Raw genomic sequence first — 26,090 nt, 5'->3', positions numbered from 1 at the left:
GATATAATCAGTGTTGGTTTTCTTGATGAGAAATTTGCTACCAAATGTGATCTTTACGGCTGCATTATGTCTGAATCATAACGACAATGAACCTGAAAAATGTTATTCAGTCATAAATTTGAAGTAAGGTTAATCATAGATTCCTCAACATTTAGTTATTTTATGTTGTCTGCTGCTTCTTTAGCATTAGCGTCATGATAGTTAGCACTTATACTACTCAGGTCGTATAAGGTTGACTGCTTAGTTTTTTCTAAAATGTTTAAGTAATCAATGTTTAGTTTCTTGAAACCTTGTTATGCTTAATCAAAGTAGAAAACGTGTTTTTGTATTTTCACCTTCAGCCAACAGATGGCACTGTTCACTCTGTACACGAGGCGTGTTAATTAGAGCAGTCACAGGTGCTGCCAGAGACGAATGATTTTTAAAACCATGCAGCCTGCATAGTAAGTGAACTACTGAGATAGGATTTTGGCAGGTAATCAAAAGCACAATACACAACAAAAGTGTGACCAAGTGGTCGGCGGGGTTCTAAAAGAAATAATAAAAATGACAACGCCACCTGGGGGGGGGGAAATTCTAGCCCCCAGGAAATATGAACTATAAAAAATAAAATGTAACTAAAACAACGCTCGCACAGGTTCAAGGATGCACACTGAGGCCAACTCAAATATGAACACAATTTTATTTATTAATGTAAAATGAAAAACAAAACAGCGCACTGAATATCTAAAACGGTGTCCCAAATTACAATAAAAATAAATACAACTGGGACTTACCAGCAGCGGTGGACCAAAAGAAAACCACACAAAAAACAAAAAAACAAAAAACAAAAAAAAAAACACTACTATAGTCTATTCACCTGGTGCTGTACAACAAAAGAAGTGTGGAAAACGACCCGCCACCTAAGGTCCCACGGCCGCTGGTAGATCCTTAGTTCGCTAAAATAAATAAAAACATGGGACATCAACAGGCTCTCAACCTACGAAACAAAAGAAAGAAACAATTAAAAGAAAACAAAAGTCGGTGATACAACACACCCAGTTATACACCACAGAGCACCGATTAAAAATACTTTCGCTCGGCGAACCAGCCCACAGCTGGTGCTGGGTCCGATTGTCCTTGGTCTGCTCGGTCTCACACAACTTCCCACAGCTGGAAGAAAGGGGAAAGGCAGGACCAGTTCATATAACCGGCCCAATATACGGCCGAGAATCGCCCCGGCCAGCCACGAAAGCTGGAGCGAACAATAGTCCAAAAGGGCGTGGCAAAGCAAGCTACAAGGGAAAACTGGGCCGCCGCAGATTAACCGTAATATAACAAAGTCAACAAGACAAGACAAGACAGCAGCAGGGCAGGTGCCCGACTCTCTGCGTAACCAAAGCAGGCGGTTGGTCCCCGAGAGGGCACGGCAGCAATCAAACCCTACAAATAAGAAAAAGGCAAAACTAACCTTAGTCTTCTTTAATTTACAAAACTAGCAGCTATAAAATAAGCGGCTTACCCCAGAACTTGGAGGCGCTGTACTGCACGGCGGATGCACTCACGCGTCTCCTCACCACGGCTGGAGCAAAGGAAAGAAAAACAGCCGCGCTGTAGCGGGCCGCAGAAATATAACTACTAATTGCCGACATTAGGGAGAAATCAGAAATCGAAGGGGAGACCTACCTGTAGCAATCGCACGACTTGATCGCCTCAGTAATTTAACCAACAGCCAGCGTCTACCGCTATAGCGTACCAGAAGCTCGGGAGGAAATAATCCAACGAGAAAACCCTTGCTTCCCTTTATACAGGTAAACGCCGCCCTGTAATCAATATACAGGTGGGCTCCTAGTTGACGTAAGCGCGCAACGGGAGCAAGCACAGGAGAGAGAGAGAGAGAGAGAGAGAGAGAGAGAGAGAGAGAGAGAGAGCAGTAGAGCAAGTGGGGGCGAGAGAGAAAGGAAAAGCGAGTAGCCCCTCCGGCTACAAAAGGTTTATTTAAATGTTACCATAGAATACATTTGTTATTTTTCTGCCTGGAAAATGGTAACACGGCATTTCATAAAAAGAACATCATACCAACATATACGCGTTGGTAGCAGTGTAATGGTCTGAACTGCTTTGGTGCCTTAGGATGACCTGCTGTAACTGATGAATCCATGAATTCTGCGCTCTACGAGAAAATCCTGAATGAGAATGTCCAACCATCAGTTCATCCCATAAAGTTCACTTGTGTTATGCATCAGGACAATCAGCTGACAGCAGCAGGTCCACCTCTGAGTGGATTAAAAAACCCCAAATTAATGTTTTGGAGTGTCCGAGTCAAAGCCTGGACTTAAATCAGATTGAGTTGCTTTAAGGTGCATGACCTTAAACAGGATGCTAATGCTTGTAAACCCTGCAATGTAGCCAAAATTCCTCCACAGTGATGTAAAAGACTCATTGTCAGTTATCATAAACACTCGATTGCAGTTTTTGATGCAATCCGGTTTTCGGGTTTATGGGTAATTACTTTTTCACACAGGGTATGTTTGGATAAGTAAAGCAAGGCTACTCCACAAGAGTCCAAGAATAAAAATACAGAGCTACAAATGAGCACAATGGGTTAAATTCAATAATCATTGAATTTATTTTTAAATAAGATGAAAGCAGAGCATTTATGGGAATCAGCTGGAAAGTCAAGATAAGTAAATATTAACCAATGATCTCAGTATCACTTTTTTTTAGGAACACTGATATTCATGGGGCTGCTGCGTAACCGTACATTTGTTGTCAGCTTTTGGTATTTCAACTACTAGTAAGTTACAAAGGCTATTAATGAAACAAAAAGAGAAATTTAAAAAAAAAGAAAGAAATATTATTATGCCCTATTAGTACATAATTTACAACTTGTGATAATAAATTAGTGCTGAAGTCTATATAGGTATGATAAAAGTCTTAAAATCTAAAGGAAACCCAAAGGTGTAGAAGAGAACCAAAGATCAAAGATGGCACAGTTTAGTCCCAGCTAGCAAAGATCATGCATTGCGTCCTTTGGTGTATCATATTTCAGTCCTGAGATGAATCTTTTGGATGGAGTTGAATGCGTCGATGATGATGTCTGTCAGCCTCCGTGGACCTTCGCCACCATCTGCACCACAGACGAGGGTTTGATCCCATATTCAGACAGAGATGCAGAGTCATCATCCAGCGGCTTCCCAGAGACAATCAGCCGGAATTCAGCCATAAGATATCCTACACAGACAACACAGGAGAGAGAGAACCTCACTAAATATATAAAGATGTGACAAATAATTATATCATGTCCCTGAACACCACTGAAGATTATTATTTTTAAGTTGCACTCAGACAGCACATGACTTTGGCCATTGCTTAACTAAAACTCAACTAAGTGTGAAAAACATTTATTTCACCCGCTTCATAAACCAAAGTGTGCACTCACAGTTTGTGCGACGAAAACACAGTAACACTGAGATGTCCACTTGAATGTGTGTTTGAAGTTGTGTCGTATTATTGTGCTTCGTGAATCTTGCACCACGCAAATACCTCGCATAACAATAAAACAAACTGAAACTGACACGGAACATAATGAAAACCAAACTGAACCGAAAGAGTTTTGACAATAAACACTTGATACAGTTTAAAAAAAAAAAGATAATTTAAAAGATCCATGAAATAAATGAGGACATTTGAATGAGTCTGTGTCATTTAATTGTCTTCATTTTCATTAGATTGCTACACGATCACTCGACACATAGCTTCACTACTTGTCAACTATTTCTTGTCCATAGTTTCTCTTTCGATCTGTTTTGAGTTGTTGGGCTTACCTTTCTTTGGAAACAGTTGCGCTGCTTTGATCTTCAAGTCTTTCACGGTCTTCTGCTGCTTTTTGGAGTGATTTAATTTGATAACCCCCAACTCACCTGCAGGTGAGCGGACAGACAAGCTGTACTTGCACATTGTGTTTGTCTGGTGTGTGAGTCTGAAGAGCTCCTTCGAGTTCTGTTAAAGTCAGGTGAGTTGAGAGCGTATTAGTCACTGAGATGGGCTGTCTCTAAATAGTTGTTCAGCTCATAACAAACGCGTTATCAGAGAAACATGCCAAACGATCCTTCTGCACGGCTTTGTCTGCAGCCTGTCCGCAGCACGGACACAAGAACATTCACTACACATTGTACTCTGTATGATACTGTATGTGACAAATAATAAAGATTGTTTGTTTGTTTGTTTGTTCAGGACTTCGCTGTTAGGTAAGTTTCATATCTAATTTAGTTTCACTATCATTATTATCGTTAAAAGAAATCACTTTCTTTCTTTATGATTAATTTTAACGTGATGCTAGGTTCACTTTGTTGGTTTGATAGTTTGTCGTCATTGTTGTTGATTCATAGACCTGCTGTCTGTTCACCTTTTAATGTTTTAGTAATAGCTTGCACATTAAACTGTATATAATAAACAAATCCGGCCACACGTTTGTGTTGACGTCACTCAGAGTCAGCTGTTACTAGGCTCATCGCAGCGCCACACGTCTTTTGCCTGCACCGTGCGTGTCCCGCAGCAAGATCGACGATGGCTGGATTCACGGGTTTCCTGCACAGGTAACACTCAGCGTGGTTCACTCACTCATGCGCGTGTTCCTTTTGGTTACATGTTCAATAGTCTGATTTCACTGGTAACGACTTTTTGTTATGGTTAGAAACTGCGGACCGGAGAGTTCGCTCTTTACTTCGATCATTTAGTGTCTGACGGTCTGACGTCACAGTGATACTAAAACATAAAGCCTGTGAATAAAAATACTGAAAGTTCAGAACTTACTGTTACCAGGGCTAAGGTGGTAATTTGGCACACCGGCAGGGCGATGGATCAGTTCAAGGGCCTCCGAAGTGTGAGCAGCCCATTCGTTCATTTTCATTACCGACACTGTGTCGTCCAATAAAATCTCTTTACGCAACCGGGACCTCCCCTACCTTCCCTGTGCGCTCGTGCGCTCGAGTTTAGAGTGGAAAAAAGTTCTGAAAAGATGGAGCTGAGAAACTGAAACCGAAAAATAAAAAAGAACTAAAAATAGATGTACCAAATATGTCAAAAGAACAGAGATATTATCTGCAGGGGTGCTGTTGAGGAGGGAAAACTTAAAGAGTTGGAGAGACGTCATTAGGAAGTGACAGATTCAAGGATCTCACTAAAAGCCGAAGTGTGGCTTTAAATCATGATATGCTGCATTTCAGTGTAATTGAGAAATAACCCAGCAACAACCAATCTGATTAAAACCTGTTTCAATAACTCAATGCCTTTTTTTGTCGTTTTTTTTGTCCCAGTCCAGCCCCGACTGTAACTTATTCGAAGTGTTCGTTTCGAAATATATAAAATCGAAAATACACACACACACACACACACACACACACACACACACACACACACACACACACACACACACACACACACACATACACACACACACACACACACACTGCTCAAGGGGGGTTGTCTCTTTGAAGTGACACTGAAAGTTTTCTGTTATTGTTTCGCAGACTGATGGCCTCAAATATAACAAAACAGGAGAAGTGTTATGACCCTCTCGACCTAACATTTAAATTTGTCGATAGAGAGGATGATTTGGACTGTAAGTATTACTTGGGTGCAGCAATAATGAGAATAATTACAATAATAACGGTGAAAATCATTTTAACCAACTCACATAAACCAATGTCACAAAACGTTTATTCTTGAATTTGTGTGTGATTGTTCTCAGTTTTGTGTGAAGGCTTCAAATCTCTCAGAGCTCAGATGTCCTGTGGTCACGCTGTGACCCCGACCTCTCTCACCAACTGGTGTCGCAGGTTGTTGGACCAGGTAGGCCACTGAAGGTTGTCTTTGTTAAAATAAATCAAATAAAATCAGCATAAATAAAAATATATCTAAATAAATAACAGAAGGCATCCGGCGTGGTGCCAGGTTTCTGATTTTGGGATAAATTATATAATAAATTACACAAGATAATATTTTTAATCCTACCACAACATACGAGTACACACGTGTGTAAGTGATGAAAATAATACCTGATCTATTATCATATCTTATTTTAAACATAATGCACTGCAAGCGCTCTTTATTTGGTCTGCAGACACATCACTCAACAGTGTGTACACAACATTTTAGGGCCTATAATCACCTCGTGTTGAACTAGCACCTGTGAGGCACTTCAAGAAATCACACATCCAAGAGACTGATAGATCTTTCCTGGGTTTAAACCGTGCTCTTCTAAACAACCTTAAAGCCACTTTTTTTCCTTTTAAAATAAATCATTTTATTCTTTTGCATGTCACACGTTTTTGGAAAAAAAGTACCAAAAGCTAGACGAACAGCTAATGAATGCTGTTAAAGCCTGTATCAAAAATCTTAACCTGAAACCTGTAAATTTTATCTTTAGACTTCAGTGTAGCGTTGAATTACACCTGTGCTTATCCAGCTGTGACCTTTTCAGTGTTTTATCAAACCATTGCATATCTAGCAATGCAGTTATTAGCTACATGAAAAAAAAATGCTTATGATATAATTTCTTTTATTAGCTAATAAGTTAATGAATTACAGAGCAACTCTTATCCACAATATGATATTTATTGTTTTAATAATGTAAGTTTAACTGAAACAACAAAAATCCAGTTCATCAAGTTGTTTGGTGTTTTGTTTCGAACATGCGAATCTAATAATCCTTTTACATCTCATTATTCCAATAAAGGGTGAAAGCAGGTTTGTGTGTGGTGGGTCTGGTTGCAGCGCTGAGTGGACTTTGGCAGAGGTTGTTAAAATGGCTCTTCTGACCCCTGAAGAAACTGAGTACTTCAGAAAAACCCTGGAATCCAACGCTGCCATGCAGATGCTTATCATCAGATTTGTAAGTGTCTCATTAACATATTATATTTACTGTAAATGGAAATTTGTTATTAGTGTTAAACGTCATTCTTCTGTCTCCATGTAGTGTCCTGTATGCGGATCCACTGTGACGAGAGAGAATGAATCATGTTTGAATGTCCTCTGTAAAGTGTGCACAGCAGATAAAGGACAGCCCTTTGAATTCTGCTGGCAGTGTTTGAGGGAGTGGAAGGGTGCACGGCCTCGGAAAGACCGCTGTGGAAATCGTGGCTGCTGCAACCAGTCACTGAAAACGCTAAAAGAATGCCCCGATATCATCTTTGATTCAGTGAAGGGAGTCAACGGGTGTCCCACTGTCCGTGCCTGTCCCACCTGTGGGTTACTGGTGGAGCACAGCAAAAGGCATTGTAAATCTCTTGTTTGTCCTCGATGTAAGGTGAAGTTCTGTTTTGTGTGCCTGAAGATCTTCACTGAATGCACCAGAACAAGTGGCATTTCTGCACCTTGCTCCAGTGGAGTGGCCCCCAGACAGACATCTATACCTGTATGGCAAAAGAAATAATAGTAACAACACAAAGCCAACAAACTTCACTTTGTTTTGATGTGAAAGTGTCATGAAAGTGGAGTTGATGCACTTTAAAATATATGATAATTATTATATTATCATTATATATATCATAGCATTCATCTGGCATTAGATAATTTGGTGTAATTACAAAGAGCAGTTGAGGCTGATTGGAATGCCTTTAATGTTGCAGGTAACTGAACATAAGTCAAAGTATTGGACAAATGAAAATTTTGGCATGATGACTGGATCATAAACATATTCACCAGTGACTCAGAATCAGAATACTGTAATAATCCCTAAGGAAATTATGTGGTCACAGTTGCTCCAAGACAATAACAGTAACAGACTGAACTAAATGAAATATTTATCTCTAATTATCTCTAATAATATATCATATCATATAATGCTAAAAAAATGTTGTTGTAGTTTGTTGATGAGAAATTTCCTACCAAATGTGAACTTTACAACTGTATTATGCCTGATTTGTAAAATCTCAAAAATACATTTTAAATATGAGGTTAAACAGACATTCTTTTTGTTTTGCAAAACCTTGTTATATTTAACCAAAACTTTAGATGCAAAACATGCAGCTCATTCAAATAAATTGTAAAAATGTTGTTTGCAAAAACATTTTTAGTATAAGCCAGTGAAGTTTTTTTTCTTTCTGCCATGTCATTGCATAGAGCCAAGTGCCATGTAAAATGTTTACCTTGATAATATATTACTTTTAAAAATGTGGTCCCAGTGTAGTGACCACATTTTACTTAGAAGCACCACATTAACAACTAGTACAGCAGCTTGCCTATATTTGTGTTGAAGACAAAAACTTTATCATTTTGTGCTGGGAAGGCGGTAAAACCAGTTTTTGTTCTGAATAAGAAAGTAATCTTAGTAATGTTTTTTTTTAAATTAATTTAAGGTTTCTGTTTGTTTCAGTTTGATTCCAGTATAGTTTAAACGATATTTTATGGAGATTAAACAATTTTCAAACATTTTTTATTTGCTTACATAGTTGGTGAAAATTGGGCGAAAAGTCCTCAAATGCAAATCACTGTACATGCCCCTTGGGGATGAATAAAGTCTCTCTGACTCTGACTCTGATGACGGGCCTTTATCATGAGTATCAAGCTTTTATGTATCATTTTACATGATATACATGACAGTCTGACTCCTCTGAGAAAGTTTATTCAAGTTAAAACAAAGCAAATTGGAATTTTACTTCTTGCGTAACTTTTTGCAAATAAGTAATCTAAAAGTGCAATCCAGTCCATGACAAGTACAATGGTATATGTTTGTTTTTATTGACATCATCAAAGCACAAATAATAAAAATCAATACATTATTTACTTTCTTGATCTTGTTCTGTGTGCCTTTACATTTTCTCATTTCTTGGTGTCCTGTAATGCTAATGATATTGCTAACATGACTGATTTATTATTTATAATTGTCTCATTGGCTCTGAGCACAGACGCCAATGAGATGGAGCATTTAATTTCCCGGTGTTTGTACTCTTCGATTTGTAATTGGTGTCTCACACAATTTATCAACAACAAAAAAAGAGAAAAAAGAAAAAAGTAGCTAATGAATTGTTTACACCCTGAGAAACAGCTCGAAATAACTGCACAGGTTTAACAGCCTACAAAAGCATTTTTGTCCTTGTCCCGTATTAAACGGTTGGAGCTCGACGATGGAGCTCAGTCAGCCTCCGTGAACCTTGGTCACCATCTGCACAACAGAGTTGGGCTTGATTTTACAGTCTGACAGCGACGCAGAGTCGTCGTCCAGGGGCTTTCCTTCAACGACCAGACGGATTTCACCCAAATATTTCTCTACACATGTAACAAAAGGAAAACAGAAAGTTACTCCGCAAGCCTTAGAAAAAACAAACAGGCTACATGTTCCCCGCATTCAACGTGGGCATTAAAATACTGGACTTATTTAAATGCCTCCGTTACAGCCGCATCACAGAGAACAGCAGTTCAGTTAGTAACACTTTCATTATCTATGCTTCCGGACAGTCTCCAGGTTATGGACCAGCCTCGTCCGTTTCACGTTTATAATGTTTCAACAACTGACAATTGAACTGATCGTAATTCTAAAAATAATTTTAAACATACAAATCATATTTTAAGATATTTGATTATTAAAAAATAGGCAGCATAATTTAAATGTATTGTGTTGTTGTGTAACAGGTTGCTACATTGTTTCTTTTTAAAATATCTTATTTCAGGTTCGCCTACCTGTGGGAAACGCTTTGAGCGCTTCCTTCTTCAGCTGGCCCACCGTCGGTTGTTGCACGGGCTGCTGTTTGGAGTACAAGCTGACTGTTTTCATCCCGCCTGAAGACGAGACAATTGCGACGTCATATCGACACATCGTGTGGGGGGAGCTGCGAGCTCCTTTCACTGTCTCCGTCTGAATGTTATGCGCGGTTACGATTTCTTTTTATACAGCAGCAGACCCGGAAACATGCGTCTGAAATGGGTTGTTTCGCTTTAAGAAAGAAACCATAATGCAAACATGTCGTTTGTTTATTTGTTTACTTATGGTAATAAAATAATGTGGATGTTACTGACACGGTTCTAAAATACAAATAAAAGATTAGATTGTTAGGAAGTAACAAAAATATAAGAATGAAAGTTTCGACTGTTTATAAGTTTTATTATTATTGTTGTTGTATTTGAATTTGAATCGTATCGCGTGACCGGCTTCTTAAAATCACTGCACAGGTTAATTCAATATAATCTCCTGTGAGTCACAATGGCTTTAATCGAAAACACTGCATATGGTCTCCTTATGACTTACACAGCAAACCTAAACCAAGAGTTTAGCGTTAGTTTTTAAATGAGTCTGCGGGTCATGTGTGGATATGAAATATATAAACAAACTGTTCTTTATCTTGTTCGTGTTAAACCATTTTATTAAAAAAGCCTGTAAATCTACATTTAAAAATATCACCGTCTTTTCAGAATTATAAAGCAGTAATTTCGGGGAAGTCCGGTTGTTCTGCTGATAGCAGTGAAGCAATCAGAAAGGTTGTGGAGTGTCGGTGTGTCAGTGGAGTCTGGCGTTTCTCGTCTTTGATTTAGAAGAAATCACGTGATTATTCATCTTCACCGTGTGGTCAGCAGTTGTTCTGTCAATCGATCAGACATTCGCTTTGAAGCAGCCGGCTTAGTGTCGGTTACAGGATTTTATTTATCCATGTGTCACGTCTGCCCATCCTTTAATGTTGTATCTGTTACTGCGTTTGTTAGCCTATAATAATCTTATTTCCAGGCATTTGAAGATATGGTACTCCACTGCTTCAGTAGATATACTCCAGCCCACAAAAGTCTTCTCAGTTCACCGCTTTTCACGTCATTTCAACAACCGCTGCTCGAGTCTCGCTGTGATACTATCCACATCGTAAGTGGATCAGTCACAGCTATGCTGCTCAGGTAGAACACGATATGGTCCAATAACAGCATTACTGATGTGCATGTTAGATCGGACTGCCTGGTTACTGTTTTAGTATTTTGGATGATGGACGCTTCTAACGGTAGGAAACTGCGCACCAGAGAGAGCATCCTCTACCCTCATCACTCAGTCACGACTTTAAAATGCTGGAAGGCGCTTTGTAACAAATGCTCACCACAATACAGGAGAAAATGTACAGTTGTTTATACAGAGAGATGGTGGCGTGGTGTAAGAACGTCCTGGTCCGAATCCACCTTCAGGCTGGCCTGCGACAGGCTGTGCTTTGTTTATGTCTATCCTGCGTTTCACCCCAGTTTTGCTGGGGACCCTGAATTGAATAAGTGGAAGGGAACAGATGGCTGAACTATGGAGCTTTTCCTTCTTACATATAAAAGCAATTAACTGAACAGAATTTTAAAATTGGCATTCATTATTGTTTAATCTTTCTTTTTGGAACGTGTGTGATTACTTAGTTTTGTGTGAAGGCTTTAGATCTCTAAAAGCTCAAATGTCCCAGGTCATGCTGGCATCTACAGGGTTGGACAGGCCAGGGCACACCTAAAACCTATTTACATCATGCATGTCTTTGGACTCTGGAAGGAAGCCAGATTTTTGAGTAGCATAGGGAGAACATACAAACTCCACCCTGGTGGATTAAAACCCCGGAACTTTATGTATGAGGCATCGTACCATGCTCGCAGTGCAGTTCTGAAACATGCAAATAAATATTCTGTTTCATTAGATGATACGTTAAGAAATGACACAGAATTCTGCTGGCAGTGTCTGAGGGAAGCATCCACGACCTCAGAAAGACCTCTTTAAGACCTCTTTGCTGCAGTCAGTCTCTAAAAGTACTGCCTTTGAGTCTGTGAAGGGAGTCCATGTCCTTCTTCCATGCCTTACTCACCTGTTTCTTAGTGTTGGACCACAGCTAGACACATTGCAAATCTCTCTGTCCTCAATGTAAGGTGAAGTTTTGTGTGCCTGAAGACTGAACTCATGAAAACAAGTCAAATTTCTGCACCATGTTCCAGTGTGTGGTCCCCCAGACAGACCTCCATACCTGTTGTGCAGAAGGAACGATGGAAAAAGACAGCAGCCTGCTGGAGCTTTGTTTTCTTTGGGTGTAACGTAATTCCCCATGCTGTGTTTCATGTCCTTCTCTGGTTATAACATGAGGTCAGATTTGGCATATGCAATCATTATTGGGTTTTGTTGATGAGATATTTTGCTGTCACATGTGATTTTTTTTGCCTATACTGCTTTTAGTTTAAGTCACAAGGACCATAACACGTCTGAAATTTTTCATTTATTTATAAATCTGAAATAAGGTTGAACCTGCATATACGTACTTTATGTATATGTTCTTTCATTTCAGTTTAATTCCATAAGATAGTATATTTTACTTAGTTTCAGTTATTTAAAGCCATAATTAAAGCCTGGTATTCCCGGCATGAATAGGTTTTGGATAAAATTCCCCGCAGGTCCACCTTTATCCTAAATGCTGGTTAAGTGGCACAAAGAAGAACATTTCCTGCATTGCTGTGGTTTTCAGCAGAATCAAGGGTATTACAGAAAATATGCAATAAGATTTAAATATGGAATCGAAGACGACGTGTAAACCAGAAAATTAAAATAACTGTCAAACATATGAACAATGCTCATCATAATGCCTGCTAGCTCAGTTTCGAGATGAATCACTTTATCAGGCATGAATTTAAATGCTGTCATTCAGATGAAAACTGGAAACTACCTAATACACACGCACCACTGTGTGTTATGTAACCAGAGCAATGTTTGGTTTGGTTTTTTGCTGTTTCACATCCTGGTTGTTGTGCCAAATGGTAGGTATGAGTGGATTCATCAGTCATCTTATTATTATATCATTTTTTATCCAGTTTGATACACATTCATAACACCACAATGGCAAAAGTAACACAACAAACCATTCAAGCTCTCCAAATAAGAGAATAAATCCAGTTGATAAGCCACTGACGCTGATCGGTAAATCAGGTACTTTCCTCAACTTTGGCTACATGGTGCAAAGTTCCAAAAGTAGAGCGATAAAACCCATAAATGCACAAACTAAGATATTAAACCTGGACTCTCTGCAGAACTAACACTGATTACATAAAATAAAATGTACAAAATAATCCTGACTGCTAATCTGCAGTTGCATGAGTTTTCGTAGCTGGTGGAGAGAAACCGAAAGTGATAACGAATAAATAAAAAACAATCTAGGGCACTTCCTGGTGTGTGCAGACAACAGCTTCAGTGTTTACTGGTCATTCTAAACATGAGAAGGATATCAGGTGAATGGTGATAATTCAGGGAAAACTGAAAGGACAGCTGAAACAGAGCGACTGAGAATCTGCTACAGCAGAGAGAAGGGGTTGTTTTGGGAGTTCAGTGAGGAAAGAGAGTCCCAGAATGACACAGCTGAGTGCGGCACCAGCTGAGTAATGAAAAAGGATTCAACGTAGATGCCGCAATCAAGGAAACAAAGGCAACAAATGTCAGGGTGCCGCGAGGGGAAGACCCAAGCCATTGAGAAGTGTGTTGAAGACAACAGAATCAAAACAACAGCAAAGTGGCAAAAATATATATTTGTGCTGGTGATAAATGGCTTTACTATGATATGAGGTCTGCCCAGTTAAAGAAAGATCAACATGTTTAAGATCCTCCCACAGATTTCATTTATGTTCACATCAGAGGACCGCGAGGCCTCAAAAGCTTCATTTTATGCACTGTAGGTAATAGTGGAAATTTATGTCTGCTTTGGGTTGAACCACCAGCCTTCTGATTAGCAGATGTGCTATACTGCATAAGCCACCAGCAGAAACTGGTGTGGTAATAATATTGCTTAACGGCAACTGCAATCTAAAGGCAGCACCCAACAGTCCAAAAGGAAACTGTGGCTGGGTGTCATGGCACAGACTGATGAGGAAGCGGTCCTGAGCTGTAGCTGGATGCTGTTCTGATCCCAAGCAGACAGCATAACCCCACGGTTTGCATTTTCACCTTTAGCCACCAGCCAGCTCTTCGTCATTACTACTTTTTTTTTTTTTACTCTGTATATCAGGTATGTGGATTAGAGCAGTCTGTCTACAGTATACAAGGACTATTGAGATTTGTTGTCAGAACACAGACTGCAAAAAAAGAAAAAAAAACTTTTATTATTGAATAAGATGGAAAAATATCTCAATATGACTTTCTTGGGAAAAATTATATACATTTAAAGTTATTTTTGAAAAACCAACAAATAGCAAGTTACACATCTTAGCAGGGAAATAAACACAAGCACAAAATAAACACAAAATACATTATTACATCCCAATTATTCATCATTTACAGCTCATGATAATTAATTAGTGCTGAACTCTAAGCAGGTATGGGACAAGTCTTAAAAGAGTTAAAGATGACGGATTTTGTCCTTTGGGGTCTCATATTTAAGTCCTGCTGTGAGTCTTGTGGATGCAGTCGAGTGCATCGACGATGATGTCTGTCAGCCTCCGTGGACCTTCGCCACCATCTGCACCACAGACGAGGGTTTGATCCCATATTCAGACAGAGATGCAGAGTCATCATCCAGCGGCTTCCCAGAGACAATCAGCCGGACTTCACCCATAAGATAGCCTACACACACAACACAGGAGAGAGAGGAACCTCACTAAATATATAAAGATGTCACAAATAATTATATCATGTTCCCTGAACATCACTGAAGATTGTTATTTTTAAGTTGCACTCAGACAGCACATGACTTTGTACACTGCTTAACTAAAACTAAACTAAGTGTGAAAAACATTTAATTCAACTGTAATAAAAATATTAACTGGAGACAAAAACAAAACCTCAACAACAGTGTGGACTCACAGTTTGTGCGACTTACTGAAACAGCAACACAGTACACAGGAAATGTGTTTGTAATTGTGGTCATATCTGTTAACACAGCCTGTCTGAGCTGGCTTGAGCTCACATGTTTACTCAGACTGAGATGTCCACTTGAACATGTGTTTGAAGTTGGTGTGTTGTATTATTATGCTACACAAATACCTCACATAACAATGACACCAAACTAAATCGTTCTTAAATATATTATTTTTTACCAATAAAATTAAACACTTCATGTCGTTTTTTAAAAATATATAATTTAAAAGATTCATAAAATAGACAAAGACATTTGAATGTAGGCTTACGATAGAGTCACATGATCACTCAAGAAGTAATTTTTCTTTTTGATCTGTTTTGGGTTTTAGGCTTACCTTTCTTGGGAAACAGCTTCAGCGCTCCCTTCTTCAGGTCACTGACTGTTTTCTGCTGCTTCTTGGAGTGGTTTAATCTAAGAATCCCCATCTCCCCTGCAGGTGAGAGGACAGACAAGCTGTACTTGCACATTTTGTTTGTCTGGATTGTGTGTGAGCGGTACGAGCTCCTTCAGGTTATGTTAAAGTCAGAATAGGCGTGGGCTGAATTTATGGCTTTTTCCTTTTAGGTGGGTTGTCCCAAATAGTTGTTCACAAAGACTAGCGGTAGCAGCTTATATGAGCCTACAACGGCGTCTTTATCAAAAACCACACCAACAGATGCGTTTGGACTGTTAGGGAAGTTCCATATCTAATTTAGTTTCACTATCGTTTTAAATCGAGTTATAAGAAATCGCATGGTTTATTTTTGCCACACATTATGTTTACACTGTAGGGTGGATAGTTTACATCAGCTGAACAGACAGAGTCAGGGCTGGACTGGGACAAAAAATCGGCCCGGGCATTTTGACTAGAGACCGGCCCACCGGGTACTATAGGAAAAGCCATAAAGCCTTTGAATGAAAACAAACGCTGTTGTGACAGTGATGTACACTGTCTTGTTGGTATACATGAATGATTTCTATACATTTTACATCAGATGACCACTTTGGTTGAAAGATTCAGTTAATTATTTATTAAAAGCTAGACATTTTAAATGAGAATAAGGAAGAAAAGTATTTCTTTTTGCCCCCCTTTTCCAGTTAATGCCCTACCTGGCCTCCTGGCAAAACTTTGCTAGAGCCGCCCCTGCACAGTTACCAGCTGTCAGCTACGTAGAAAAGGATCCTGGTGTTATTTGTCTCTCAGAAACAGTTCATAACTTCCCTTCAACTCATCCATGTGACCTAAAAGGTAAACCTGTTTCTCCATCACCTGTTCAGCTCTGATGATTCAGTAAGGACATCTCCTGGTTTCATCTGCATGTTTCCCTCTCACCACATATCCAGACCGACATCATGACCAGCAGCTTTACAGCTGTGGCTCCAGCAAACATCAGCTGTTCCTAGAAAGTAATATTAAAATAAATTCTAACAACAGCTTATTAGGCTTAAACGTGCTGCTGTTGTTTAGCGTGAAATCTGCTGGTTTCCTCTTCTGGTGCAAAGTGGGAGATAAACAAACAAGACAGACGGGACTTGCGTCAGAAAAACCGATCAGCTGATCATTGATCAGTTTCATGATTGAAGTATCAACAGGAGAGGGAGGGGGAGAGAATGAGAAAAGAAGAGGCAGCTGCACAGCGTAAAGATGCCGAATAACTCCAGCCTTGTGTCTTTTTTAAATTCTAGCTGAAGTACGGGACAAATCGTGTCCCTTTTCACCTCACTACCATGTTATTCTGTTTGTCTGTGATAAGACTGCTTTTAGAGCCATTGCCCAAGCAAGGAGGAGGGTGCATCCGACCTCCTCAGCTGTAATTGGTCCAGCCCAGAGCCGTTCATGACCAATTGACCAGTCCACCACCCTTTATTGTTTATACCATTACAGACAACAACAACAACATCGACCCATAAAAACGAAAAATCACCATCGGCACACCGGGCAAATGCCCAGTATGCCCAAAGACCAGTCCAGCTGTGGACGTGGCCAATATATGTCGTTATTATTGATGATCTATGCCAATGTGGTGTCTGTTCACCTTTTAATGTTCTTGTAATCAGAAGACTTCTTACTCCACTGTTTTAGTGAACATATCCTGAGATAACAATTCAGGCCAGGAATTCAACTCTATCCCAGCCACCTTATAGATTAACTCTGTGTTATGTGGGGATGTCAATGAAGGAACGACACTGATGTTGGTTGTGCTAATTCACACAACGTCTGATGTGGTGTGCATATTTAAAGACAAGATCCAGAAAGCCATTCTTAAAGGTTTATTATGGCAATGAGTTGAATGGTCGTTCTGAGTTAACTTGATCGTTCTGAGTTAACTTCAATAATTAATTCCTCCAAACCATCAACGTGCCTTTTAGACCCCATTCCTACAAAACTGCTCAAAGAAGTCCTGCCATTAATTAATTCTTCAATCTTAAATATGATCAACCTATCTCTAATAATTGGCTATGTACCGCAGGCCTTCAAGCTGGCTGTAGTTAAACCTTTACTTAAAAAGCCATCTCTAGACCCAGCTGTCTTAGCTAATTACAGGCCAATCTCCAACCTTCCTTTCATATCAAAAATCCTTGAAAGAGTAGTTGTCAAACAGCTAACAGATCATCTGCAGAGGAATGGCTTATTTGAAGAGTTTCAGTCAGGTTTCAGAGCTCATCACAGCACAGAAACAGCTTTAGTGAAGGTTACAAATGATCTTCTTATGGCCTCTGACAGTGGACTCATCTCTGTGCTTGTCCTGCTAGACCTTAGTGCAGCGTTCGATACTGTTGATCATAATATCCTATTAGAGCGATTGGAACATGCTGTAGGTATTACAGGTACTGCGCTGCAGTGGTTTGTATCATATCTATCTAATAGACTCCAATTTGTTCAAGTAAATGAAGAGTCCTCTTCACACACTAAGGTCTATTATGGTGTTCCACAGGGTTCAGTGCTAGGACCAATTCTATTTACATTATACATGCTTCCCCTAGGCAGCATCATTAGAAGACATAGCATAAATTTTCACTGCTATGCAGATGATACGCAGCTCTATCTATCCATGAAGCCAGGTAACACACACCAATTAGTTAAACTGCAGGAATGTCTTAAAGACATAAAGACCTGGATGGCCGCTAACTTTCTGCTTCTTAATTCAGATAAAACTGAGGTTATTGTACTCGGCCCTGAAAATCTTAGAAATATGGTATCTAACCAGATCCTTACTCTGGATGACATTACCTTGGCCTCCAGTAATGCTGTGAGGAACCTTGGAGTCATTTTTGACCAGGACATGTCCTTCAACGCACATATTAAACAAATATGTAAGACTGCTTTCTTCCATTTGCGCAATATCTCTAAAATTAGAAATATCCTGTCTCAGAGTGATGCTGAAAAACTAGTTCATGCCTTCATTACTTCCAGGCTGGACTACTGTAATTCACTATTATCAGGATGTCCTAAAAACTCCCTGTAAAGCCTTCAGTTAATCCAAAATGCTGCAGCAAGAGTACTGACAGGGACTAGGAAGAGAGAGCATATTTCTCCTGTTTTGGCTTCCCTTCATTGGCTTCCTGTTAAATCCAGAATTGAATTCAAAATCCTGCTCCTCACATACAAGGTCTTAAATAATCAGGCCCCATCTTATCTTAATGACCTTGTAGTACCATATCACCCTATTAGAGCACTTCGCTCTCGTTCTGCAGGCCTACTTGTTGTCCCTAGAGTATTTAAAAGTAGAATGGGAGGGAGAGCCTTCAGTTTTCAGGCCCCTCTTCTGTGGAACCAGCTTCCAGTTTGGATTCGGGAGACAGACACTATCTCTACTTTCAAGATTAGGCTTAAAACTTTCCTTTTTGCTAAAGCATATAGTTAGGGCTGGACCAGGTGACCCTGAATCCTCCCTTAGTTATGCTGCAATAGACGTAGGCTGCCGGGGATTCCCATGATGCATTGAGTTTTTCCTTTCCAGTCACCTTCTCACTCACTATGTGTTAATAGACCTCTCTGCATCGAATCATATCTGTTATTAATCTCTGTCTCTCTTCCACAGCATGTCTTTATCCTGTTTTCCTTCTTTCACCCCAACCGGTCGCAGCAGATGGCCGCCCCTCCCTGAGCCTGGTTCTGCCGGAGGTTTCTTCCTGTTAAAAGGGAGTTTTTCCTTCCCACTGTCGCCAAAGTGCTTGCTCATAGGGGGTCATATGATATGATTGTTGGGTTTTTCTCTGTATTTATTATTGTGCGATCTACTGTACAATATAAAGCGCCTTGAGGCGACTTTTGTTGTGATTTGGCGCTATATAAATAAAATTGAAATGAATTGAATTGAATGGATGGATGTGTGATTTTCTCTAGACATTCAAATAAGAACAAACAATCACAATTAAGGATCAAACCAAATCACAGTTCTATCATGCTACTGAAAGAATTCAATAGATTACTATATCAGCTTGTGTCACTAATGCATCCAACAGCTTAGCATTTCCATTTCTTTAAAGTTATGGCTCTGGTGTAACACAACCAGGGGGAGGGAATATCTATTTACTTTGCATGGCAACCAGATATAAGGTTAAACAGAGTCATCTTCGTTCTCAGTCTGCTGGTGAGGAGGTAAAAGCCTACCAGGCCAAAATGGAATTATAAAGACTCCTGGTTATTTCCAACAGCTAGTGCTGGTGTAAGGAAGTTGGATTCCTGCCTGTGGCCATCTCCCTGTACAACTCATCCACCTAACATACTGCATACTGTAATAGCCACACCCTTTTTGCACATGCTGTTATTTCTTTCTTTCTTATTCAGATATTTATCAGTAAGTGACTTATATGTATGTATATATAGCATATATTGTGCTATTTCTTACTTCTTGTATTGTCTGCACGCTCGTGCAGTAGAGAGTGTATGTTGTAACATAAGACAGCCACAAAAAGAGCAGATTAAGTTGTTTAACTAACTCATCTACACCAGGCATGCTGTAGGATATGTGGCAGCACTGAGGAGGTGGTTTGACTCGAAACGATTAAAAAAAAAATCAAAAAGGCATTTCGACTTTTTTCATTTTCAACTATTTCGAGTTCAATCTCGAAATTTCGAATTAGTTCTCAAAATGAACACTAATAATGAACACTAATGAGTGAAATTAAATAATGAATAAACAACCTTAACAAAATGGACTTAATATCGTCGTCGTAAAAACCAGCAGGCAAGGTTAAAGTCGAATTTTACCAACTACAGAGGTGCGGCCCTGAAAACACACACACACACGGAGGGAGAGAGAAAGAGATAGAGAGGGAGGGAGGAGTATCGCTGCTCATATTCACCGCAGAACAAAACGATTCTTAGTCGACCGCTGGAGATACTCCCGTGAACAGATAGTGCGCAGTGACAGTAAAAGCCAAGCAAGATGTTCAACCGGACCACACCTTTGTGTTCACCTCACCAAGATTCGGGTGTTGCTCCGTTCATCAACGTGCCAGATGTCTATTACCTGTATCCAGTGTGTCCCGCAGACAGAGCGCCGATGTACTTGCCCCCGCCTCTGCTGCTGCACAGGTAACAACTCAGGTTACATCTGCTGCTCCGTTTTCACTGCTAACGATTATTATGCTCTGACTTTTCGTTACGGTTGTAAACTGCGCGATGCGATAATTCAGTGTCACAGTCTGACATCACAGTGATGCTGAAACACGAAGCCGCTGATCAAAAACTTTGTTTCAAGAAGAAACGCGAGCTGTGTGCAAGTATCAGAAAACTGCGCAACACTGCAGCTCACACACAGTTTTTGAAGTGAAACCGGAAGTGTTCATTCTGATGTGTTTGTTGTTGTTTCGCAGTGTGACGCCCCCAAGCGTGCCAGCAAAACAGGAGAAGTGTTACGACCCTCATGACAAAACACTTAAATTTGTCGATGGAGAGGATGATTTGGACTGTAAGTATCACGTGGGCACTTTTTCAAAGTGACGTCGAACAGATTCACATGTGATATAGAAATAATAATAATAATAATAATGAAATAAAATAATTTTTATCTGTTTTCACATTAATGTAGGTTAAACAAAACGCATCAGCATTTCTTCGTGTGCAACATTGATTTTTTTTTTTTTGCCTGTGTGTGATTGTTCTCAGTCTTGTGTGAAGGTTTCAAATCTCCCAGAGCTCAGATGTCCTGTGGTCACGCTGTGACCCCGACCTCTCTCACCAACTGGTGTCGCAGGTTGATGGACCAGGTAGGCCACTAAGGGTCAGCTTCATTAAAATAAACAAATAACAGACAACATCACACACAGTGGCAGAATTCAGATTTTAAACAGGACAGAATAATTTTGCCTGTGTCTTGAAATTACAGAAGTTAATGTTTTTAATGCTACATGCACGTGAATAAATCAAGAAAACAATGCCCAATATATCGCCATCCCCCCGTGGATTGGATTGGAACGATACTATTTCATTTGTTGTTAAGATGCAGTAACCCTCACACAACATAGTGTTTATTAACTGCAATTCATGAGATTGTTCAGTCGTTTGTTTTAACCCCTGAACTGTACAAATAATGTACCTTTCCATATTTCAATTCCAATTCATCATGGTCTTTGGTGGTTTGTTTACAACATGAGTCTAATAAATATTCTCTTTTTTACTATTTCAATAAAGGGTGAAAGCAGGTTTGTGTGTGGTGCGTCTGGTTGTAATGTCGAGTGGACTTTTGCAGAGGTTTTTAAAATGGCTCTGCTGACCCCTCAAGAAAATGCATATTTTAGAAGAACCATGGCGTTCAATGCTGCCAGGCAGACACATACGACTAAGATGGTTAGTGTTTCATTAACATATATATTTCATGTAAATTAAGAATTTTTATTAGACATTTCATCATGTATTAAATATTGTCCCACCTCTGTCTCCATGTAGTGTCCTGGATGTGGATCTGCTGTGACGAGAGAGAATGGATCAGATTTGAATGTCCTCTGTAAAGTGTGCACAGCAGTAAAAGGACGGCCGTTTGAATTCTGCTGGCAGTGTTTGAGGGAGTGGAAGGGTGCACGGCCTCGGAAAGACCGCTGTGGAAATCGCGGCTGCTGCAACCAGTCATTAGAGACACTAAATAAATGCCCAACTATTACCTTTGGTTCAGTGAAGGAGTGCCCCTCTGTCCGTGCCTGTCCCACCTGTGGGTTACTGTTGGAGCACAGCAAGATGTATTGTAAATCGGTTCGTTGCCCTCAATGCAATGTGACATTTTGTTTTGTATGTCTGAAGAGTATGTGTATGATAGCCAGGTGCATTCCTGCCCCCAGACAGACCTCTATACCTGTCTGGCAGAAGAAATAATGGGAAAGACACAAAGCTGTTAAGTTTCACTTTCTTTAAATTAAGAGTGTCTTTTCTAAGTCAACTGACCATGCTGTGTTTTTTAATTCTCTGCTTTAAACGTCATCACATTAAAAATTAAAAATTTTTATGTTAGTGAGAAATGTATTACCAGAAATGATCTTTACAGCTGTGTTATGTCTGAAGTGTAATGATAAATCTGATAAATGTCATTCATTCATAAACTTAGAATAAGGTTAAACATTCTGTGTGCACATCCTCTCCTCTGGTTACTTACATATATAACACATGTCGTCTCCTTATCACACATTTTGTTTGTTTTGCTAACTACGTGATGTTAAATCTGTTTAGAACAAATGTTTCGTGTAGGAAAACCTTGTTATGTTTAATTAAAGTCATTGTGTAAAACATTCAGTATATTTAAGTTAGTTGTTCCATTTTCAAAATTGAAAATCTGTCTCTGAGGAAGAAAAGCCTGCAACACCATATTTAATACAAGCCTGTAGATTTTTCTTTTTTTTCTGCCTTTTTGTTCCTTAGTGTATAGAAAATGAACACTGTCATGTAAAATGTGATTCTTTACTATACATTGTTAAAAAAATAAATATGGTCCAAATGAAATGTTGATTTGAAAGTTAAATTAATACAGTGACTGAGTTAAAATGCAAATTTATTATTATTATTGTTAAGTTACTCATACAGTCTCAGCAGGACAAGGCTTCATCACTTTGTGCTGTTGAGTTGGGGAATGCAGGAAAACCTGTTTTCATTCTTTGTTCTTCATTTGTACAATATAAAATATTTAACTCTTAATCTGATTAAAGTTTGGCTGTTTGAAGGTTAACTTAAATTTCAAGTTTCAGTGTGAATCCAGGGATATCAGTATATTTTTTTACTCTTTTTAAATTATGTAGAATCATTGTTCACATGTAAGTCACAGCATGTATTTTACAGAAGAATTTCTATCTCTATTTAAAATCCAAGCTCTGATATGTAATGTTCCAAGGAGCAAAGGTGTCTCGCTTTTTCCCCAGACATAAAGGTTTACTAGGCTAAATAAAAAAAAAAAAAAAAACACGTCAATCATCTTTGCTTCCAGAGTCCCACTGCTCTACTCTCGCAATGGTTGTCCACACCTGCTTCAACCTCTCCCTGACATAGGTGGTGCTACTTTCTGCACCAGGTTTGCTGATCTTGATCTTTGGAAAGTAGCCCGAGCCCTTTAGACTTATTGCCAGGTTGCCAACCCGAGCTTTTGATCTCAGGCATCCGTGATAAAGGCCTATGATTCCAGCATATCAGTTAACCATTGTAAACTTATGTGCTTGTGTTCCCGGCATGAGGTCCTTTACCGCTAATGAATGGATCCGCTCCAGAATGAGCTACATTTGAAGCAAGTTGTTTCCCTGCTTAATATTTTAAATAGGCAAAGATCGACATGCAAATGTTTCAATGGATAAATTATCTGACTACTATGTGAATATGTTTTGGGACTTTTTTCTTTCTATTTCTATGTTGATGATCACTGATCCTTCATAATTTGTAAAATTTTATGTATTTTAGTGTTGTTGTAAATGAGATTTTAAATCTGAATGGGTTTTTTTCCTGGTTGAATTAATCAGGAAAAAAATGGTTTTTTTTGTTTTTTTTTTATTTTAGTTTTTAAAAAGGAACGTGTTCTGGCTAAAATTCCCCACATGTTCTCCTTTCCCCCTCAATGCTGGTTAAGTGATACTTAATGAAGGACATCTGCATTGCCTTGGTTTCCAGAAGAAGAAAAAAAGGTATTTTAGAAAATACACAATAAGATTTAAATATGGAACCCAAGACGAACTGTAAACAAAACAGTTAAACTTAAGCTGAAACATGTAAATGATGCTCATCATAACGCCTCGATTTCAAACACCATCATTTAGCTGAAAACTGGAAACTACCTAACAACTAAAAATTGCCCGTATCAGTGTTTGTTATGTAGCCAGAACAATGTTTGGTTTGTTTTTTTTGCTTCTTTACATCCTGGTTGTTGTGCCAAATGATGGTTATGAGTGGACTCATGAGTCCTAGTTTACAAACATTCAGATTAAATAATTTTAACATTCAGTTTGATGCACATTCAGAACATTGCAGTGGCAAAAGAAACGCAATAATTCCCCCCAAACTCTCCAAATAAAATAATAAATCCAGGTCATAATGCAAGAAACACAGCGTCACTGGTCAGATCAACTTTGACTACAAGGTGCAAGTTTACAAAATATATAGTGATAAAACCCATAAATCATCAAATAAATAAATAAACCTGGACTCTCAGCAGCACTAACACTTTTGTTATATAAATTAAAATCATATAAGTGCTGATCTGCAGTCGTATGACTTCTTGTAACTGGTGGAGAGAAACTGAAAGTGGCAAAAACAAAATAAACAAAACAGATTTGGGGACATTCCTTGGTGTGTGCAGAGGTCAGTTTCCGTGTTTACTGCTCAAACCTGAGAAAGATAACAGGTGGGGTCCAAATGAACAGAGTACAGATAATTCTGGGAAAACTGAAGCTTTGAATTTGTCTCAAGATTATGTGGTTTCACTATGAAGGCAATAAAAGTTTGACTTATAAAGTTTAGCATCTTGTTGCTTACAGGGCAAGATCTTCTAAATTCATGTAAGCTAAATGTCAAGAAGCTGAAATGTGAATCAGCACCTCCAAGTCTGAGGCCCTGGTTCTCAGCTGGAAATGGGTGGAGTGCACATCAGCACCACTAGTCAAGGTTGAGTTGCTACGTTGAGCGGAGGACTTTAAGTGATGGGTGGAGTGGAGCAAGAGATTGACAGGCAGTTAATGCTTTACTGGTTTGGTGTGGTGAAGAAAGCTGAGCATAACAGTAAAGCTGGTGATTTACACGTTGATCTATGTTCTTCCCCTCACGTGTGGTCACGAGCTGTGGGTAGCGGCTGAGAATTAGACTGTGGATACAAGCAGCAGAGTTACTTTTGAAGAATGAGGACTCAGCTTTAGAGATAGAGTGGTATTATTGTTGTTGTTATACTCTTTGTTTAGAAATATTATCGTCATTTTCTTAAAATCATGCAATGATAAACGTGGGGAATTCCACTCGTTTTTTAGGGCTGGAATAAAGGCTTAAAATAAACATGACAGTGGTTTTTAGAGAGCCAGGGGAAATCCTGTGTTTAAAGTAGTTTCACTATCACTTTCTCTTCAGACATTTAGAATAAATAACTTGAGTTAATGTTAAATAATATTGTGTAAAAGCTGAGGAGCATTACATGGTCATTATTCAGTTTATCCACATGTAACCAATGTTGCACCTTTTAATATTTTACTGACTATTAAAGACTTGTATGTGTAAATCTAAAACATAACATTTATTGTCAAATTTGATCCCTGGAGTTGAACAAGTCAGCAAAACCTCATTTGATATGAGCCTGTGGATTTTCCTTCCTTCCTGCAACATTTTGCTGAGATCCCATATTGACAAATGAAAATGATCGTGTCAAATGTAATATTTTATAATACTTTATTAAAAAAAAGTGGTCCAATTGTGCCAATGTTGATTTAGAAGTATTTACAGGAACAGCTAAAGTTGTACAATAATCAAGTTAAGGTGGAAATTTCCTCAGAGAATTTCTCTTTCTCCCAAAATTGAAGCTACATTACAGAAGTATTTCTTTTTCTCAATGGCCCTCTGACTCTTCTGAGGCAGTCTTCTCTTTTCTTAATGCAAACACCTACATATTTACATTTGACTCATTTAACATGTTCTGAAGAACATTTTCTTCATTGTTTTGGTTGAGAACTGAACAAAACATGTCACAGAAAAGAAACAGTTCGATTTTAAAACATAATCCAGGGTCATTTGTGAATCAAAAAGTTTAAATAAATATGAAACGTGAACAATGCTCATCACGATGCTTTTCAGCTCAGTTTAGATTAAAATTGTTAAACCTGATTTCAAAATTATTTCAAATGCTGTCA

The 26,090-nt window shown here is 38.9% G+C and overlaps 2 protein-coding genes and 1 long non-coding RNA gene across 5 annotated transcripts; 2 read left to right on the top strand and 1 right to left on the bottom strand.

Annotated features, from left to right (window-relative positions):
• The first annotated feature begins 4,493 nt into the window (after positions 1-4,493).
• LOC134618654 (probable E3 ubiquitin-protein ligase RNF144A-A) lies at positions 4,494-7,895 on the top strand. The gene is made up of 5 exons (XM_063464149.1): positions 4,494-4,577; positions 5,511-5,602; positions 5,732-5,832; positions 6,719-6,874; positions 6,959-7,895. The coding sequence occupies exons 1-5, from the start codon at positions 4,549-4,551 to the stop codon at positions 7,412-7,414; spliced, it is 834 nt and encodes a 277-aa protein (XP_063320219.1). The 5' UTR covers positions 4,494-4,548; the 3' UTR covers positions 7,415-7,895.
• Positions 7,896-14,074: 6,179 nt separating this feature from the next.
• On the bottom strand, positions 14,075-20,555 carry LOC135932750 (uncharacterized). 3 transcript variants are annotated; one of them, XR_010573630.1, is made up of 4 exons: positions 20,219-20,555; positions 16,060-16,189; positions 15,145-15,240; positions 14,075-14,515 (listed from the first exon to the last, which is right to left on the bottom strand). It is a non-coding gene; the product is annotated as an uncharacterized LOC135932750 (long non-coding RNA). The 3 variants fall into 3 exon arrangements; XR_010573631.1 differs by having other exon boundaries at positions 20,267-20,554; XR_010573632.1 differs by lacking the exon at positions 16,060-16,189 and having other exon boundaries at positions 20,267-20,545.
• Position 20,556: 1 nt separating this feature from the next.
• On the top strand, positions 20,557-22,202 carry LOC134624830 (uncharacterized). Its single transcript, XM_063469907.1, has 4 exons — positions 20,557-20,707; positions 20,905-21,005; positions 21,430-21,585; positions 21,685-22,202. The coding sequence occupies exons 1-4, from the start codon at positions 20,590-20,592 to the stop codon at positions 22,102-22,104; spliced, it is 795 nt and encodes a 264-aa protein (XP_063325977.1). The 5' UTR covers positions 20,557-20,589; the 3' UTR covers positions 22,105-22,202.
• The last annotated feature ends 3,888 nt before the right edge of the window (positions 22,203-26,090 follow it).

This window comes from Pelmatolapia mariae, linkage group LG3_W (assembly GCF_036321145.2).
Source record: "Pelmatolapia mariae isolate MD_Pm_ZW linkage group LG3_W, Pm_UMD_F_2, whole genome shotgun sequence".
Lineage (NCBI taxonomy): Eukaryota > Metazoa > Chordata > Actinopteri > Cichliformes > Cichlidae > Pelmatolapia > Pelmatolapia mariae.
Note: the sequence above shows the minus strand (reverse complement) of the source record. Positions and strands in the feature narration are given on the sequence as shown.